The sequence below is a fragment of the Plasmodium malariae genome (genome assembly GCF_900090045.1).
Source record: "Plasmodium malariae genome assembly, chromosome: 9".
Classification (NCBI taxonomy): Eukaryota; Apicomplexa; class Aconoidasida; order Haemosporida; family Plasmodiidae; genus Plasmodium; species Plasmodium malariae.
The window spans coordinates 1418693-1436902 of record NC_041783.1 but is presented as its reverse complement, the minus strand read 5'-3'; the positions used below and the strand labels follow the sequence as shown (position 1 = coordinate 1436902).

Below are 18210 nucleotides of genomic sequence, written 5' to 3'. Positions count from 1 at the left end.
GAAAAAACGGACTAAATGGTGAATACCTGTCAATTTACATTTATAATTTACGGTTATAACATACAGCCATAATATACACCTTCGCAACATAAACCATATATCTGTCTGTTTATGCACACTTAAATGTATATACATGTGTATATATACACTCTTACTGTTTTTCTTTATCCCTCATGTATGCTTTTATTTATTTATCTATCTATCCATCTATTCATCAATATATAAATTTATTTATAATTTTGTTTATCTGTTTGTTTATCTATTTGTTTGTTTGTTTACCTGTTTAGTTATTTACATACTTATTATATTTATCTGTTTATTTATCATTATATTTATCATCATATATATATGTTTATTTATCATCATATATATATGTTTATTTATCATCATATATATATGTTTATTTATCATCATATATATATGTTTATTTATCATCATATTTATCTGTTTATTTATCATCATATTTATCTGTTTATTTATCATTATATTTATTTATTTTTTTTTTAGTCCCATTACATATCTTTTATGTCGACCTATTAGCATATGTGTTCGTTTTTTTTTATTTTTTTTTTTTTTGGTGATTTAAAGATTATGAAAAGATCCGATTAAAATTATGCACATTTTTTTTATTTTTTTTGCATTTTTTTTTTCCCCCATATTCTCACATTTAGCAAAATTTGTTGCCAGTTGTTGTATTTTCATTTAGTCAATCCCCACTGTCATATAAATAGCTTGAAAAGCATGTAAAAATAATGTGCATATATGTTTATATGTGTATATGCGCATACATACGTTCGTGTCCCGTACATTTATACATTTATATATACATACATATATACATACATATATACATACATACATAAATATATACATATATACATACATACATATATACATACATACATATATACATACATATATATATACATACATATATATGTATGTATGTATGCCCCTTTTTTTGTTCCTTTCTAAAAATTGTTTTTTAAAAACATTTTTAAAATTAAAAACATTATTTGGTGAACTTATGAAAATATGCTTATTTGTTTTCTTGGCTTAATTGTAGCCTTTTGTTTTGGCTTTTTTTTTCTTTCTTTTTGAATATTATTTGGGTAATAACACATCATGTATAAGTGTAAAACATAAACATACATGTAATATTTTGAATAAATATAAAAAGAATCCCTATACAGTCTTTCCCAAAAAAATAAAACAAACATTAATGTTTATTTTACTCTATGTATGAGCTGTTTTACAGTTTAGTATTTGTATAGATCATACTATGTTTGCGTATTTTACAATTATGCATGACCTTCATTTATTTTGCCTCTGCTCAATTATACACCCAGGAATTAGGAAAAACTCAAATAAAAATAGACTGAAATGGTGTTATATTATGAAACATTTAAATAAATGAAATGCAGTGAAATAAGGCTTAATTGTGAAGCTGTCACCTATAAAATTATGTATATATATATATATACATACGTACATGAATACATACATATATACCATTTCATATGCAAGCATTCTTATTTTCCCCCCTAGTAAAAATCCGCTCAAGATCTACTCGCCCAACCAGCATGCGTTGCACATATTATCATACATTTATGTTATGCATATATATATATATATATATATATATATATATATATATATATATATATATACATACATATATATATATATATGTATATATGTACGTATGTATTTGTATTTGTATTTGCATTTTTTTTTTTTTTTTTTTTTGTTAATTACCTAACAAGAGAAAGCGCACTACTTCCATACGCATATTTTTCATCTGGCACGATTCCAACAGTTTTAATGAAAATTTAATTTTTATTAAAGTATAATATTGTATTTATGAGCTTGAATAAAATTGAGTATTTTCTGCACAATTATAGAGCTTTTTTTTTTTTTTTTTTTTTCAAATTTGTTTTAACCTTTTATTTTACATTTTTACGTTAAAAAAACAAGGAAAAGGAATATGAATGATAGCTCCATATATGTTTATAACTTGACGAAAAACGTAAGCGTAGAACATCTGAAAGAAATATTTATGCATTTTGGGAATTTAAAAGATATAAATTTTTTATTAAATGATGAAAATGTAGATGGTAAAGATAATGCTGATAATTTTATTTGTGCTAAAATAAAATTCGAAAATGATCTATATGCAAAAATCGCGAAGGAGTTTATGAATGGAGGACAGATTGATGGAAAAACTGTATCAATAAAGTATGAACATATAATAAATGAAAAAGAAAAGGAAAAGGAAAAAGTAAAGGAAAGGGAAAAAGTAAAGGAAAGGGAAAGGGAAAAAGAGAAAGAAAAAGAAAAATATAAAGATAGAAAACCTAATAGTGATAAAAAAAGAAGTGAGAAAAGAAAATATATAAAAGATGACTACAAATCAAGTACATCCTGTTCTCGTGTATCAAAAAATTTAAGTAGGAAATCATCGAGTTCGAGAAAAAAAAGAAGGAAAAAAAGTATTAAAAAAAGGTGAAATTATCCCAAAACCAAAGAATTCAGCATAAACCACAATTATACACATACATACTTATATATATATATATATATATATATATATATATATACGTATATATGTATTTATATATATGATGGATTATGTTTCTTTTTTCTTCGAAATCTCCATAAATGTTAATTACAAGTTATTTGCATTAAGTGCACGAAAAGAAGATACTTCTATATAGTGTTGACATTATTAAGGTTGACTCGGGTGTTTAAAAGAAGAAGGAAGAGAAATAATAAAATAATGGAACAATAAATAAGTGTGCATATCTGGGGAAAATTTTTATTGCCATATTCAGCATTTCGGAATAGGGAAGTTTTCTTAGTTTTTTCTCATTTTGTTTAAATAATATGCCCGTAAACAATTACTTTTTTGTGTGAATAAAATGATATTCTTTTTTTTTTTTTTTTTTAATAAAACACACTTGTTTACTAACAATATGAAACTGATAAAATACGTGGAAGAATTTTCTTCAAAGGGTGTGCAACAGTGTTACGAGAAACATTCATGCGCACAAAATTAAAAACAAAAAAAGAAAACAAATAAAGAAAAGTAATGAAAAAAAAAAAAACATGTACTGTTCAGGAAAAAAAATGATACCTTTTCCATATTCTGTATTCTTTATTCGTTTTGCCTTTTTCTATTTTTTATGTGATGATAATATCAACCGTATAGGGTGTACCATCAATGCTGTATTCATTTATTATGCTTTTATTTTTAATAACACCCTTAAGAACTTTCAAAATTTGTAACTGTAAAAAAAAAACGAAATAGTATGAAATGTTTACATGTACATTATTTTTTTCACGTAATTATTTACAAATACACCATAGTGTTTTACACCTTTTCTTACAATGCGCAGAGGTGTATTACGTGCAAATAACATCCGTACATATGCACATGTATGATCCCTTTTTGCTTTTCTTGTTTACTTGAAAAGTGTACGAGTGTTGATACTTTTCCAAATTCAAGCATTTAATATTCATTAAATAATGTATTTTTCTCAAATTTATGGAGGTTAACATATTAAAAACCGAGTTTGATTCTTGAATAAAGTACGACATGTATAACAAAGAGAATTGCAGCATACCAATGTAATTATTTTCTTCACTGTTTTGCAGATTTTTAAAAATCGTTCTGAAGATACATATAAAAATATTCACTATTAAATTACTGCATTTTTGAAATAACTCAAAATTCTGGGATTCGAAATAGTATAAGAACTTTATATATTCAATTAATATTTCAAAGTTTGTACTTATTTTTGTGTGTAAATAACATTTAAAATTTAGAATGAAATTATGTACTATTAAGATGGTCTTATAATTAAGTTCAAAGGATAACAATTTTAAAGTTTTCATTATATTTATAATGTCGTGTGTATTTAATAATTCGTGATGAGAACTTACATATTTCATTAAATTTTTAAAAACAATTATTTTTTCCATTTTTATGGTATTATATGTATGTATAATTTTTTTTTCAAAATGTGGTGATACATTTTTTATATAGGGAATATATTTCTGACTTTTTATATTTTGTTCATAATTTATCAAAAAGTGAACTATAAGATATGCATTAAACGGCGTATAAAAGTTGAAAGGGAAATCCTTACAATATTGTAGTATGTTTTCCATTAAATTATTTAAGTTTATATAATAATTAAGGAATGATACACAATAATTGTATTTTACAAAATTAATAAAATAGTCATAATTATTTTCACACCGTAATTTTGAGCTGCTTAACAGTTTGTTGTGCAATTTTTGAAACAAATCGGGAAAATTAAAATTCGAAAAGGGAAACGAATAACTTGTCTTCTTCTCCTTTAAAAATTTTGTGAACACATAAATGCAGCTCAGCACACAGTACATTCTGTATCGATCAAAATGTTTATTTATTAACTTGTACAGGATATGTATCCTCTCAATATCACGCGTAATGGGGTAATTATTCTGACATGTACTACTGTAAGCACTACTATCAGCACTACTGTACGCACTACTATCAGCACTACTGTAAGCACTACTGTAAGCACTACTATCAGCACTACTGTAGGCACTACTATCAGCACTACTGTAAGCACTACTATCAGCACTACTGTAAGCACTACTATCAGCACTACTGTAAGCACTACATTCAACAGTCTTGTCAGAATTCCTGGCAGCATTTATGTCAACACTCCTATCCAAATCGCTTTGTCCATACATTTTAATACGACCTGATGCACCATTATTGCACTTCTTCTTTTGGTAAATTTTTTCATTCCCGTTTATGAACATATCCCCCCCATGGGCATCCGCTACCTCTTGTTCATACATCAAATCGTGTCCACTTTGTGTTTCCTGCTTTGGCGGTTTTAATTGCCCCTTCAATAATTTCTCTTCTAATTTATGATAGTTAAATTTACTTATAATAATATACGGAATGGCATTTATTACAGTATTAGTCCTTATATTTTTTACAATAAAATTATTCAGTACAAGATATATATTAGCATTCCAGTTTAAAAAGGACAGATAATAGAAGCACATAATAATACACGACTCCTTCCTACGATAATTTGGTAAAATGCTTTTTTCATTTAACACATTTTTAATTAAAATGTTTTGTATATTGTTAAGGAAGTTTCCATGTGTGTTGCTTCCGTATGTTTTATTGCATAAAATTTTAAAAAAATCAGAATTCTTCATTTCGAAAATTAATTTAAGTATAACAATCAACTCATTCACACTTACTTTGTTTTGATTTGATATTATGAAATTATGAAAAAACAATAAAATATTTCTATCTAGTAATGTATTTCTATATATTTTACAAAACCCTTTGAACACTGTGCAGAAGTCAAGTATATTCATTTTTTCCTTTTTTCCATAGCTAGGTGAAGCATAAAAAAGCAGGCTCTCCTTTAGAGTGTTTACCTGTGCCCCGAAGAGGGTACACCAATAGGTGTAGTAGTTGTTGTAGTGGTAATTGTAGTGGTAATTGTAGTGGTCGTTATGAATCTCCCTGTGCGCATTTTGCCCGTCTGTTGTACTGTACAATATTCCATAACTATTTTTTTTTTCTTCTTTCCTGTCAATCATATCGTGTTGTAAATTTAAAACGGTATGATGAGTGTGCTGGAAAGACGTTGCAAATTTATCTCTTCCTATGGATATATTTAAGAGGCAATCATAAAATTGAAATATCATGCCAATTTCTTGAATAGTAAAATGCAGTCTTAAATTGTTTGAGTAATTAGAATATGTTCTATTCATTTTGGTATCATTTTCATTATTACATTTTATTTTATCTCCCCCTATAGTTGCTGCTTCCTCTACGCATTTAAGCTTCTTAATTTGTGTAAGCAGATCTTTCTGCTTTGCACCTACTTTTCCACTTCCTTGTTTTTCCCCCACTTCATTCCTTCCTCTTTGTGATGGACACACATTTTGTCTCGTCTTTATTGTGGCAATTTTTAAAGAGTCGTAAATATTTTGCAAAATATGATAAAACGTTTTTTCTGATATTTCATTTGATTTTAAAATTTTTTGTAAATTAAAAAGAAGAAGTGCTATTAATTTACCTTCAAATTGTTCCTTATAATTTATTCTGTTAAAGTACATTTCATATAAATCAGTTTTTTCCTTTTTACTTAAATCCATTTTGTGCATAAAATTTTTTCTATTTATACTACTTACACTATTAATAATAAGAATGATTTCTTCATTTTTTACCCTGTCCAATTTTATATAATGATATAACAATTTGTAAATATTCTCTTCATTTAATTTAATCACATTTTCTAAATTATTATTCATTCTGTAATTCGTATATATCTGTACAAAATGGATAGTAGTGTCCATCTTGTGATATATATTCTCTTCATTTTTTCTATTACATAAGCTATAATTATTTTGTGTACACTTGGTACCTATTTCATCAGAAATTTTATCATTTTTTAAAAGTCTGTTATCTTGAATAGCTAAAAGGGATAGTATCAAATTGTATATATCATACGAATTCGAATTCATGGTTATTTTATTTTTGATTATGTCACCTATTAAGTAAAATAATTCTTGGTTTTTTATTTTCTCATTAAGAAGAAATTTAGCTATAAGACATATTCCATACAGATCTATATGTTCATCATTTTTCAACTTTTTTATTAAAGAATTAATTAGTACATTCGTAAAATTCTCATTATTTTTTAGTATATTCAAATTAACCAAATAATTTATGCACACACATAATCGAATAATGGACATTTTTTCAATATTATATTTTATGTTCATAATTATTAACTGTGCAATCGTATCATTTTTGTATCTGTTTTTACTACATGCTTGAAGTAATTGTATTATGTTTTGACAAGTTAATTCATTTTTTCTTTCCGCCGAATTTTGCAAAATGGTTATTATGTCCTTCTCATGTTCAATAGGATAAAATTTGGAGACAACGTTTTTACCATTTTTATTATATTTACCATTTTTATTATATTTGCCATCTTTATCATATTTCCCATCTTTATCATATTTCCCATCTTTATCATATTTCCCATTTTTATCATATTTCCCATCTTTATCATATTTCCCATCTTTATCATATTTCCCATCTTTATCATATTTCCCATCTTTATCATAATGATTACTCTCTAAAATTTCTGATATGTTGCTCCTTTTTCTGGAGCAGTAGAAAGAGCACGATTTGCGAAGAAAACTGTTGAACGCGAATTTTCTGTTTGTTCTCCTCAGTAGATATTTCATTAAATAGATTAAAAGTGGTATCACGTTGATAATTTAAGTTGTCCGCTTTTGCTAAGGGGCAAATCATGAATAGGTTTATTTCACAGACCTTAGTCCACCATGCAAATCATTTTAATGTGTCGTTAATCAGTCAATAGGTCAAGCGGTTATGCTGCTAATCGACCAATCGGTTTATTCATATATTTTCCTTTTTTATTTTTACCCTTAAATTTTGACTGACCGTACATACTGATTGATTTATATAATTAAACAGAATAATGTGCATATTTGTTTTTTCCTTTTCATTTTTCGTTTTTTCTAAATCACATATGATGCATATCGTGGTGAGAAAAAAGAGGAGGCTTCTTTTTTTCTTTATTTTTTCTAAAAGTTTTTCCTTCGTTCAAGTCAACGAAGGGAATATAAGTTGACAAGAAAATGTAGAAAATGAAATAATATGAAGTAAAATGAAATGAAATGTAGAAAATGAAATAATATGAAGTAAAATGAAATGAAATATAGAAAATGAAATAATATGAAGTAAAATGAAATGAAATGTAGAAAATGAAATAATATGAAGTAAAAAGAAATAATATGAAGTAAAATGAAATAATATGAAGTAAAATGAAATAATATGAAGTAAAATGAAATAAAATCAAGTAAAATGAAATAAAATCAAGTAAAATGAAATAAACTGAAATAGGATAAAATACAATCAAATAAAACAAAATAAAAGAAGTAACTCAAATGTTTGAAAAAATAATTTTAAATTTTTTTGAAATAAAATATAAAACGAATCTGTTTCTTTGTTCCTGTTATACTCATTCTTTTTCAAAACGTAAATACGTCCGTACACTTCACGCGTGTATATGTATACAAGTTTTATGATTACGCAAACATGGAAGGAACACAGTTACGACGCATAAAGGTTAATTCTACGGTTAATTTTTGTCAATATCGTCTATTTTTTTAATCAAGGTTTCGGAATATCCTGGTGTGTAATAATTTACTATATCTTCAGGGAAGGACTTATTTATAGTATTGATCTCTAATTCGAATTTCTTTGCCTCGTCAGAAATTTTTATTTCCTAATTCAATGGGGAATATATGCGAACACACATACATACATATGCATTTATATATATATATGTATGTATATAAATGCATATGTATGTATATATGTATGTATATATGTATGTATATATATATATGTATATTATTTTCTGGGCGCACAAAAAAGCGTTCGTTTTGCGCACACAGTTGACTGCTTTGTGGTAAAAAAGGTTAAAATTCTGAGAACACCAGTGAAACCCATCCACAGACATATAATTTATTTTATTTATTTTCCTTTAATTAAGTGAAAAAATACTCAATACGCTAACACTACTGAGTATAATACTACGTACATCAATAAGATTATTCACTTACTAATTTGCTTACTTATTTGCCCACTTATATGCCCACTTATTTGCCTACGTATTTTCCCCCTTATTTGTTGCATATTTTATGCCTTCACGTTGCGTACACATGACTTAATACTGCTATGCTATTTTTTGTTAGGGAGCACTTGTGAGTTATTCTAAACAGATGACTATCCCCCCCATATGTAAACATTATTAAAAAGTTTGATTCCTTTTTTTTTAAATTTTTTGTGTTCTCTTTTCATTTTACTTGCAAATATTTTAAGCATCCAGATTTAATGAAGGATTTTTTGTAGGACGGATTTCTAGGCAATATTTTGGAAAACTGGAAAATGGAATATTTAGCTAGTTTTAATGTAGACTTTAAGAAGACAGGTTGTAATGCCTCCAAGTCTGTAACTTTTTGTATAATATTTTTTAATGATATTTTAACTTTCTTTTTTAAATCATCTGAAGAATCGTTAGAGTTATATAAGTTTACTAAAATAATTAAAATATTTTCGTCCGAAAGTTTCTTAGCATGTTCAGATGAATGTTTTCCAATATTTCCTACTGTCCACACACAAGCACATTTTATATAATCTTCTGTTTCTTCTACCATGCATTTTTTTAAAATAGGTATAGCATTAGATAAAATAATATTTAAACTTAAGGCCTCCGAAAAGGAAGAGATAAAACCGAGACATAATATTGCAGGTAATTTTATATTATCTTTTGATGATTGCTCTATACATTCACATAAAAAAGGTAATGTTCCTGCACGCACAATAATTTTACATATATCTTCATTATGTTTACTCATTTCTTTTAAAGAATTAGCACAATTTTTTTTAACAATATCATCATTATCTTTTAATAAATAAAGTATTTTTGGAAAAACATCATTTTCTATCATCAGTTCAGTTAGCTCTTCTTTATGTTTTGCTATTTGTGACAAACAGTTACAAGTATACCTTTTTATATGAACATCGTTGTTATCTAAAAATTTTATTAAATTTGGTAATACATTATTATCAACAACATTTTTAGCAATTTCGTTAGACTGTTTACATAACTCAGATAAGAAGTTTAAAGAACTTTTTATTAAATTGTTATCTTTTTCTTGCAGACATAATAATAATAAGGGAATTATTCCTTTATTAACAACATTATTAGACAAGTCTATGTCATTTTTTACAATCGCACATAATGCATTAATACAAGATTCCTTTAACCTTAGGTCGTATTCATCTAAACAGTCCATTAAATAATCAATACAATTTTCTTCAGCAACAATATTGGCTAGTTTGGCATTATGATTAGCTAAAGATTTTAACGTATAAGCGCAGTTTTTTCTATAGTTTTTATTTTCATGTTTTAAACAATATATTAAATGAGGTAACACATCATTTTGTAAAATAGTGGTAGCTACCTCCTCAGAATAGCTCGCTAGTTTCGCTAAAATTAATGTTGCATTTTGTTGTACAATTGGAACTTTGTCTAGTATCAATGGACGAAGTAAAATTATTATATCTGTATTTATTAATAATTCAATATTGTGAGGTTTTAAGCATAAATCACAGATACTTTGGGTGAACTGGGTTCTAGACTTACTGTAATCCTCGAATATCTGCTGTATAAACTTACTCATTTTTTTTTTTTTTTTCTATACAAGTAAGAATTTTTTGAATATTAGTTGACTTTTTTTTTTTTTTTTTTCTGAATGTTCATGTATTTGTTTTAGTTACGCTTTATTTCTCTGCATGTTATGCGTTTTTTTTTTTTTTTTTTTTTTTGTATGTGTGTGTGTGCACAATGAATGTGCATATTTTCTGTAAAATTATTTTTTTTATTTTGGCTATATAGGCACTTTTTTTTTTCTTTTTTTTTTTATTCTCTCTTTAATGCATTTTCTTTACATTTATTTTAAAAATTGGTTCGTCCACTGTTTTGAGAAGTAATCTACATGTTGTGCATTTATAAACGTTTTTTTTGTTTATATATATGTATACATACGTATGTATACGGATATGTACATGTGTACAGATATGTATATGTGTGTAGATACATATATACATAAGTGTGCTACTTCTTCTACAATTGATGAGTTCATTCAGATATTATTTTTACGTTATGTTTTATTTTTGCTTATAAATCTACTTTTTTTTTTGGTAAATCCTTTGAATGAATAAAATTTTGACAAACTAAACATGTAATGGGAGTTATTCAATTATTCATACGTATATATATGGAAAAAAGAAAAAAAGAAATACTGTAGTAGTAGTAGTATTATTAAAAAGTATTTTTTTAATTTTCAGTTAGTAATAAGGCTAAAAAGCGTTTTTCATAGCTAGAACTGTTTTATATTTTAACTTTTTTTCATTTTTCATTATATGTAAAAGGAACATATACACGATTAAATATATGTGTGTAGGATAATATCTTTTGAAATTCTTTCATTCAATTTTAGTTTTCATTATGAAACAATTGTCTATTTGGACCTTTAAAAAAAAAAAAAAATAATAAAAAATAAAGACCTTATACATTCCTAAAAATTTGTCTAAAATGAAAAAAAAAAAAAAATATATTTTCACTTATTGTGAAGGCTAACATTACTATATGTTCCTAAAAAATTGTAAAAGCATTTCACCAGTATTCAGTAATATTGAATGATATTGATCGATATTGATCAATATTGGCTAATATTGAGTGAAGTTGATAAGTGTAGACTCGTATGTACATAGTGGGTAATTTTTCCCTTGTTTATTTGTACATACAATAAATGTCTAACTATCAAATTGAACTTAATATTATCTAAAAAAAAAAAAAAAAAAAAGAAAAAAAAAAAAAATCAGTTATAACTTCTTTTAAAAGTATATACATGTGTAAACATATGTGTATACACAAATTAAGTACATTGCTTTTAGAAAACAATTCTTTTCCATTTTTTTTCTGCATTTTTTTTTTTTTTTTTTTTAACACTAAACTATCTGAATAACACAACTAAAATTATGCCTATTTTCACTTCATTTTTTTCAGCCTTTTTGAGATTTTATATTGTAATTTTTCTATCAAAATATAGTTATTTTATCTTATTTTATTTTATTCTATTTGATTTGATTTATTTTTATTTGATTTTATTTAATTTTAATTTTATTTAAATTTTTTTGCGGAAAACTGTTAGCTTAATTGAATAATTATACATGATGTATGTACATATATAAATGTATATATATATGTGTATTATGGATCAAATTTTTTTCTTACTTTGTAAGATCATGGGATATACTATATAGAAGCTTTTTTCCCCTATTTTTTAATTTTTAAAAGATTTTTTTCTTTGATGAATATTCTCGTAAAATTCGAATAAGCGAATTGATAAAAAAGAGAAAAAAAAAAAAAAAAAACTAAGAAATTTTCAAGTTCGTCAATAAGTTACTTGCAATAAGGAAAACACGATATTAGGAAAAACAATTGTTCCTGCTTAAACAAATTTTTGCAAAAAAAAAAATTATGCCAAATGTAAGATAACTAGTCTACCTAAGTTATTCAAAATGTGCTTATAAATATACACGAATAATACACATGTTTGAAATAATTATTCGAACAACACACATGTGACAGCTCAGGTATATATTTGATTTACGTATGCGGGAAAAAAAATATATATATATATATATGCGCATGCGTATACATTATATGTATATATTTATATACACTTTTATTGTAATATCGGTAGTAAGGGAGCAAATCTGCTAAACATTAGAAGCTGCTTCTCCTGTTTTTTCATTTTTAAACATTCATCAGTAGTTGTATGTACATGCATATACGTACATATATATATATATATTTATACTTATGAGCGCCTTTTAATATAACATCATTTTACGATTTATATTTACATTATTTTACATTCCTTATAATTACACGCACACGTATTATAAGATAACTGTTTGTGTACCAAATGAACACATAATAAAGTTCATATACTGTAAACAAGCTTAACGAAGTACATTGTTACTTATGTCATCGTTTTCGATGCAGAAATGAAATAAAATGAACAAAAATGTAATAAAAAAATTATGCTTTTAAGCTAGTTAATCGTTTTCTCTCTTTTTTTTTTTTTTTTTTAAATAATATTCAGAATAAAAAAAAAAAAAAAGAAAAAAAGTCATAATTCCACGTATGCATAAAAAAGCATGCCAAAGAAAGACAAGAAAAAATTAGACGATTTATCTGATAGTAGTAACAATGACGACCAATATGAAAGCAGCTTAGATATCGTCGAAAATGAAGATAGCAATACAAATAATTTGATTGTAAACTCCGTAAAAGTTGTTGATGACGAATTTAACAATTTTATAAATAACGAGTACTCGGATAACTCAGATTTATCGTCTTTAGACTTCTCAAATACCAATACAAGTAATTTAAAAAATGGGAAGGAAAAAAAGTATTCCATTTTAAAAGGTATAAAAAGTGAGGAAAAAAGTGGTATAGAGGTAAATAAAAAAAAAAAAAATAATAATAATAACAAATCATCTAAAGGAACTACCTTAGTTGATAATAGGAGTAAAAAAAATTTAGCCCAACATGATCTTGAGGAAAATCATTTAAACATAGATATTCACATGGAAAATGAAGAGGAAAACACTTTTGAAAAAGAAAAAAACCTTTATGAGCGCAGTCCCTTCTGGCAAGAGGAGATAGGGGCAAACTGCACTGATGAGCTTAGCGAACAGTGTAAAGAGAGTGGCCGCAATATGGATAAGCACAACAAGGATGAACGAAATGAGGAAGTTCGAAGCGAGAGTGAAAACAACAATATCAGCCACTCTAACAATGAGGGGGGGAAGCCCGACGAGGACGCGAATGCAAATCAGGTGTGCCTGAGGAAGAGCAGAGAGAGCTGCTCTACTATGAATTTTTCCAATAACTTTATTTCAAAAAATAGACAATATGAGCAAACGAATAATACCAAAATGAACGATTTGTCTATTTCGAACGATTACCTAAATAGTAGTATAATATCTAGTACGTTATATAAAGAAAATGAATTATGTTTTATAAAATATTTAATTGTGTGCAATTTTAAGAGCTATGAAAATGAGAATATTATAGGACCCTTTTCAAAATTTACAGCCATAATAGGACCTAATGGATCAGGTAAATCTAATATTATGGATTGTATATGTTTTGTTTTAGGAATAAATAATAAATATTTACGAGTAAAAAATATGAAAAGTTTAATATATCATAAGGAAAATGAAAAAATGGAAAATTTTAATAAAAGAAAATGTTATGTTAAACTTATACTACAATGTAATAAAGAAAATGTGGAAATAAAAAGAACTTTAAATTATAGGGGGGCAAGCCACTTTTTTATTAATGATAAATTAGTAGATCATAATGAATATATGAGTTTTTTAAGAAAAAATCGAATTGAAACTAAGACAAAAACTTGTTTAATATTTCAAGGAGATATAGAAGAAATTATTAACAAGAAACCTACCGAGTTGTCCAAATTGTTTGAATATATTAGTGGATCAAATGAGTATGAACAGATATATGAAGATATTAAGGAAAAATTAAAGGAGAAACAAATAGCTTGTAAGAATTATTTAAATGAGAAAAAAAAAATTGAGCAAGAAATAAAAATTCATAAAACGCAAATAGATGAAAATGTGGAACATAATCAACTTAAAGAAGATTATGAAAATGATATAAGAATGTTATACTTGTTTCGATTATATCATTATCATAAAAAAAAGGAAAATTATAAGGAAGATTTATTAACCTTTAAAGAAGAAAAAATTGAATTTGAACAGGTCATTTTAAGTAAAAATAAAAAAATAGCCAACGAATTAGAAAAAAGCAAATTACTTATAAAAAAAGAATTTCAAAAAATTGAGGATCAAATAAGAAACCACAAAATTGAGTTAAATGAAATTAAAATTATATTAAACGAAATTAATGAAAAAAAAAAATTTACAGAAAATGCGCTGAATAAAATACTAGCAAATGAAAAAATTAAACAAAACATACAATTACACTGCTCGAAATTTATTGACAATTTAAATGAACAGCTAAAAGAACAGTACAAAAAATTGGACACGGAGTATAGAAATAAACTAAAAGTTAATCTTAAATTTTTCAACAAGTATGACCAAGTGAAAAAGTTTGTGAAGGACAAGCACACACAGGTGTACCACCTGTTGATGAAGGGTGAAAAGGGCATACCTTGCATCACCTACACCACTGCGGCAAAGGGGGCAACTGCTGCTACGGCGGAGACCCATACAAATATGACTACTACGACTACTACTACTACGACTACTACTACTACTACACCATTTCTGCTATTGCTACTTCCAGCAGCGCGAACCCTGATGACCACAACAGCGGAAGTACCGAGGAAATGCTGAACATGTGCAACGTATTCTCATTAATAGAAAGCCTGGAGGAGTACAAGAAATGCAAAGAGAGGTATCTGTACCTGTGCGCTAACAGCAACATTAACATAAATAATTATTGCAATTTGGCTAGCACATTAAAAAAGGATGTAAAAGAATTACAAGAAGAATGTGACAACTATAGCAGAAAGAAGCAAAAGGAGTTATTAGATTACGAATCTGAAAAGGTGTCGTTAGACGAACTGAGGGATAGAACAAACAAATTAAATTATTTAATTGAGGAAAATAAAAAAAATATAGATAATGGTAAGAAAAAATTGAAGGAATGGAATACAATCATTAGTAGTAAGGAAAAGCAACTAGAACAATTAGATGAAGAAGTAAATGTATTAAATATACATAAAAATGAATTGCTATTTTTTGAAAAAAAAAAAGAAGTAATTAAAAATTTAAAGACAATTTTTGGGGACGATGAAATATACGATGAAGTATGTAATTTGTATGAAATTAATAATCAGATGTATTATATTGCTGTTAATAATATTATTCATAAATATAATAATTATCTAGTTGTTAAAAATATACAAAGTTGTATCAAATGTATTCAATATTTAAAAGATAATAAATTACACAAAATTGATTTTATTCCTTTTGAAAATTTTGTAACCAATTTGCAAAAAAAAAAAAAAAAAAAAAAAGAAAAAAAATATATGAACAATTTGCATATTATTAATAGTTCTATTCATTATGAACAGGATAATAATGACCATGTTGAGGAAGAAGACAATAGAGATGATTCTTCGTACGATATTATTGAAAAGGTTATGAACGATTTTAAAAAAAAAAAGAATATTGTATTGGCAAATAATTGTTTAGTGTGCGATGCAAATTATAAAATATTGTTCGATTATCTCATTGGAGAAAATACACTCATAGTGGAAAGGATAAAAGATGCAGAAGAAATTAAGAGCAAATTTCCATATTTAAATGTAAATATAGTGACACTGAATGGTCATATTATTTCTAAAAACAATAATCTTATTATTGATATATCGTCCAAATATGCTGATAAGGAAAAATATAGCAACAGACGACTCAACATAAATATATACAACAAGCTAATAAATGAAAAAGAGGAATGTAGAAATAGTATCAATGAGTGTAACAAGAAAATCATTGAAACGAATGAATTAATCAGCAAACAGAATAGTGAGATCGATTTGAATAAAAAAAAGCTAGCTAGCATTCTAATTAAAAGAGATATATTTGAAAAGGAGATAGAGGCAAAAACTGCTATTATTGATACATATGAAGATAAAATTAATAAGTTAAAAAATGTCGATATAAAAAAAAAGCTGGATAGTTTACACAATTATGAAAAGGAATTGTTAAAAGAAAGAAATAGCTTGTGCTCATATCAGAAGGAATCCTTTCAAAATTTGAACATCAAATTTTCCGTGGATAATATCTACGAAATTGTGGAATATAATATGGAGGAAATAGAAAAAATTGATGAACACATAGACAGAATAAATAATAACATAAAGAAGCTGAATGACGATATTAATGAGTTGTTGGACAAACGAAATGAAGTTAATTTGGTTCACGGGAGTGAAAGAGATGAAGATACTGGAAAAAATGGGCAAAGCGAAAAAGGCGGAAAAAATGGACAAAATGGAAGAAGCGAAAAATATGCCTTTGAGCAGGAGGTTAAAAAGGAGTTGGAGGCGCTAAAGCAAGAGGAAAATAAATCCGTAAGCAAAATAAAAGAAATAAACAGTATTATAAACGAGCTAGAAAATAAAAAGATAACATTTCTTAAAAATTTAAATACCATTAATCAAGAGCTAAATGACTTAAGAGAAAGCATAAATAATAATTTTGAAAAATATGAAACTATTGAAAGTAATATTGAAAATTCGAAAAAGAAAATTGAAATATACACACAATTTATAAGAGATTTAATAAATGAATGCGATATGAATAGTATAAATATATTTCTAACAAGTAATGTACTAAAGGATATGGAGGAGGAGCCGAACCATCGGAATGCTTACAATACCGTGAAGAAGGGGAAAAAAAATCCCTATAAAAATAATAAAGGTAAAACAAGTAAAACTACGAGTAAGATGAATAGACAGAGAAAGAGCAAACTGTTGATGGATAGCGAAGGTGATGAAGAAACAAATACATCCATATCGTCAAACGGTGAGACTAGATCCTCTTTGGACGATGATAATGATGATGATAACGAGCAAAATAATGAGGAAGACACAGAGGAGGATATGATATTATCAAACATATCATTCGATGTATTATCAGACGAATTAAAGCATCTAGATAATGATAAAGATATACATAATGAAACGGAAAAAATGGAAAAAGAAATAGAAAGGAAAAAGAAATTTCTAAAGTTAAGAAATGTTAATAGTAATGCTGAAAAAGAGTATGAAAAATTAACAGCCAAATTAAAAGCTGTTGATACATGTCTATCTGAAGAAAGAAAAGAGTGTAATTTATTTGAACGGAATTTTCGCATATTACAAAAAAAAAGATCATATAAATTTCTACACTGTTTTAATTATATTAAAAATATTATTGATAATGTATACAACAATCTAACATATAATATAAAACATCATGTAGGTGGTCAGGCTTTCCTAGATTTGTGTAATTATAATGAATTTAATAAAGATGATGAACCATTTTATTGTGGAATAAAATATAATAATATGCCACCAATGAAAAGATATTTTGAAATATCTGAATTAAGCGGAGGAGAAAAAAGTATTAGTGCCTTAGCATTAATTTTTTCCATCCAGAAATATATTAACAATTCTTTTATCATACTTGATGAAGTTGATGCAAATATGGATCCAATTAAAATAAATTCCTTAACAAGATACTTAAACTCGATTAACAGTCAGGTTATTGTAATTTCGCTAAAGGAAAAATTTTTTAGCAAAAGTCAAACGTTGATAGGTGTATATAAAAACAAGCATAAAAAAAGCTCTAAGACTGTTACCCTTGATATAAGCAAATACCGAACGGAAGTCACCAATGGTTAGGATGTGCAATCTTCTTAAAAAAAAAAAAAAAAAAAAAAAAAAAAAAAGACTGAGCATGTGCGAAAT

The 18210-nt window shown here is 26.2% G+C and overlaps 4 protein-coding genes across 4 annotated transcripts; 2 read left to right on the top strand and 2 right to left on the bottom strand.

Annotated features, from left to right (window-relative positions):
* Positions 1-1987: 1987 nt before the first annotated feature.
* PmUG01_09040200 (RNA-binding protein s1, putative) lies at positions 1988-2509 on the top strand (the record flags this gene model as incomplete). The annotated part of the gene is made up of 1 exon (XM_029005101.1): positions 1988-2509. One exon carries the CDS (start codon positions 1988-1990, stop codon positions 2507-2509), a length of 522 nt encoding a protein of 173 aa, XP_028861724.1.
* Positions 2510-3183: 674 nt separating this feature from the next.
* PmUG01_09040100 (conserved Plasmodium protein, unknown function) lies at positions 3184-7284 on the bottom strand (the record flags this gene model as incomplete). The annotated part of the gene is made up of 2 exons (XM_029005100.1): positions 3184-3288; positions 3469-7284. The coding sequence occupies 2 exons, from the start codon at positions 7282-7284 to the stop codon at positions 3184-3186; spliced, it is 3921 nt and encodes a 1306-aa protein (XP_028861723.1).
* A 920-nt stretch (positions 7285-8204) lies between these two features.
* Positions 8205-10314, bottom strand: PmUG01_09040000 (PF16 protein, putative; the record flags this gene model as incomplete). The annotated part of the gene is made up of 2 exons (XM_029005098.1): positions 8205-8351; positions 8935-10314. 2 exons carry the CDS (start codon positions 10312-10314, stop codon positions 8205-8207), a joined length of 1527 nt encoding a protein of 508 aa, XP_028861722.1.
* A 2548-nt stretch (positions 10315-12862) lies between these two features.
* SMC1 (structural maintenance of chromosomes protein 1, putative) lies at positions 12863-18144 on the top strand (the record flags this gene model as incomplete). The annotated part of the gene is made up of 2 exons (XM_029005097.1): positions 12863-14888; positions 14933-18144. The coding sequence occupies 2 exons, from the start codon at positions 12863-12865 to the stop codon at positions 18142-18144; spliced, it is 5238 nt and encodes a 1745-aa protein (XP_028861721.1).
* Between the last annotated feature and the right edge of the window lie 66 nt (positions 18145-18210).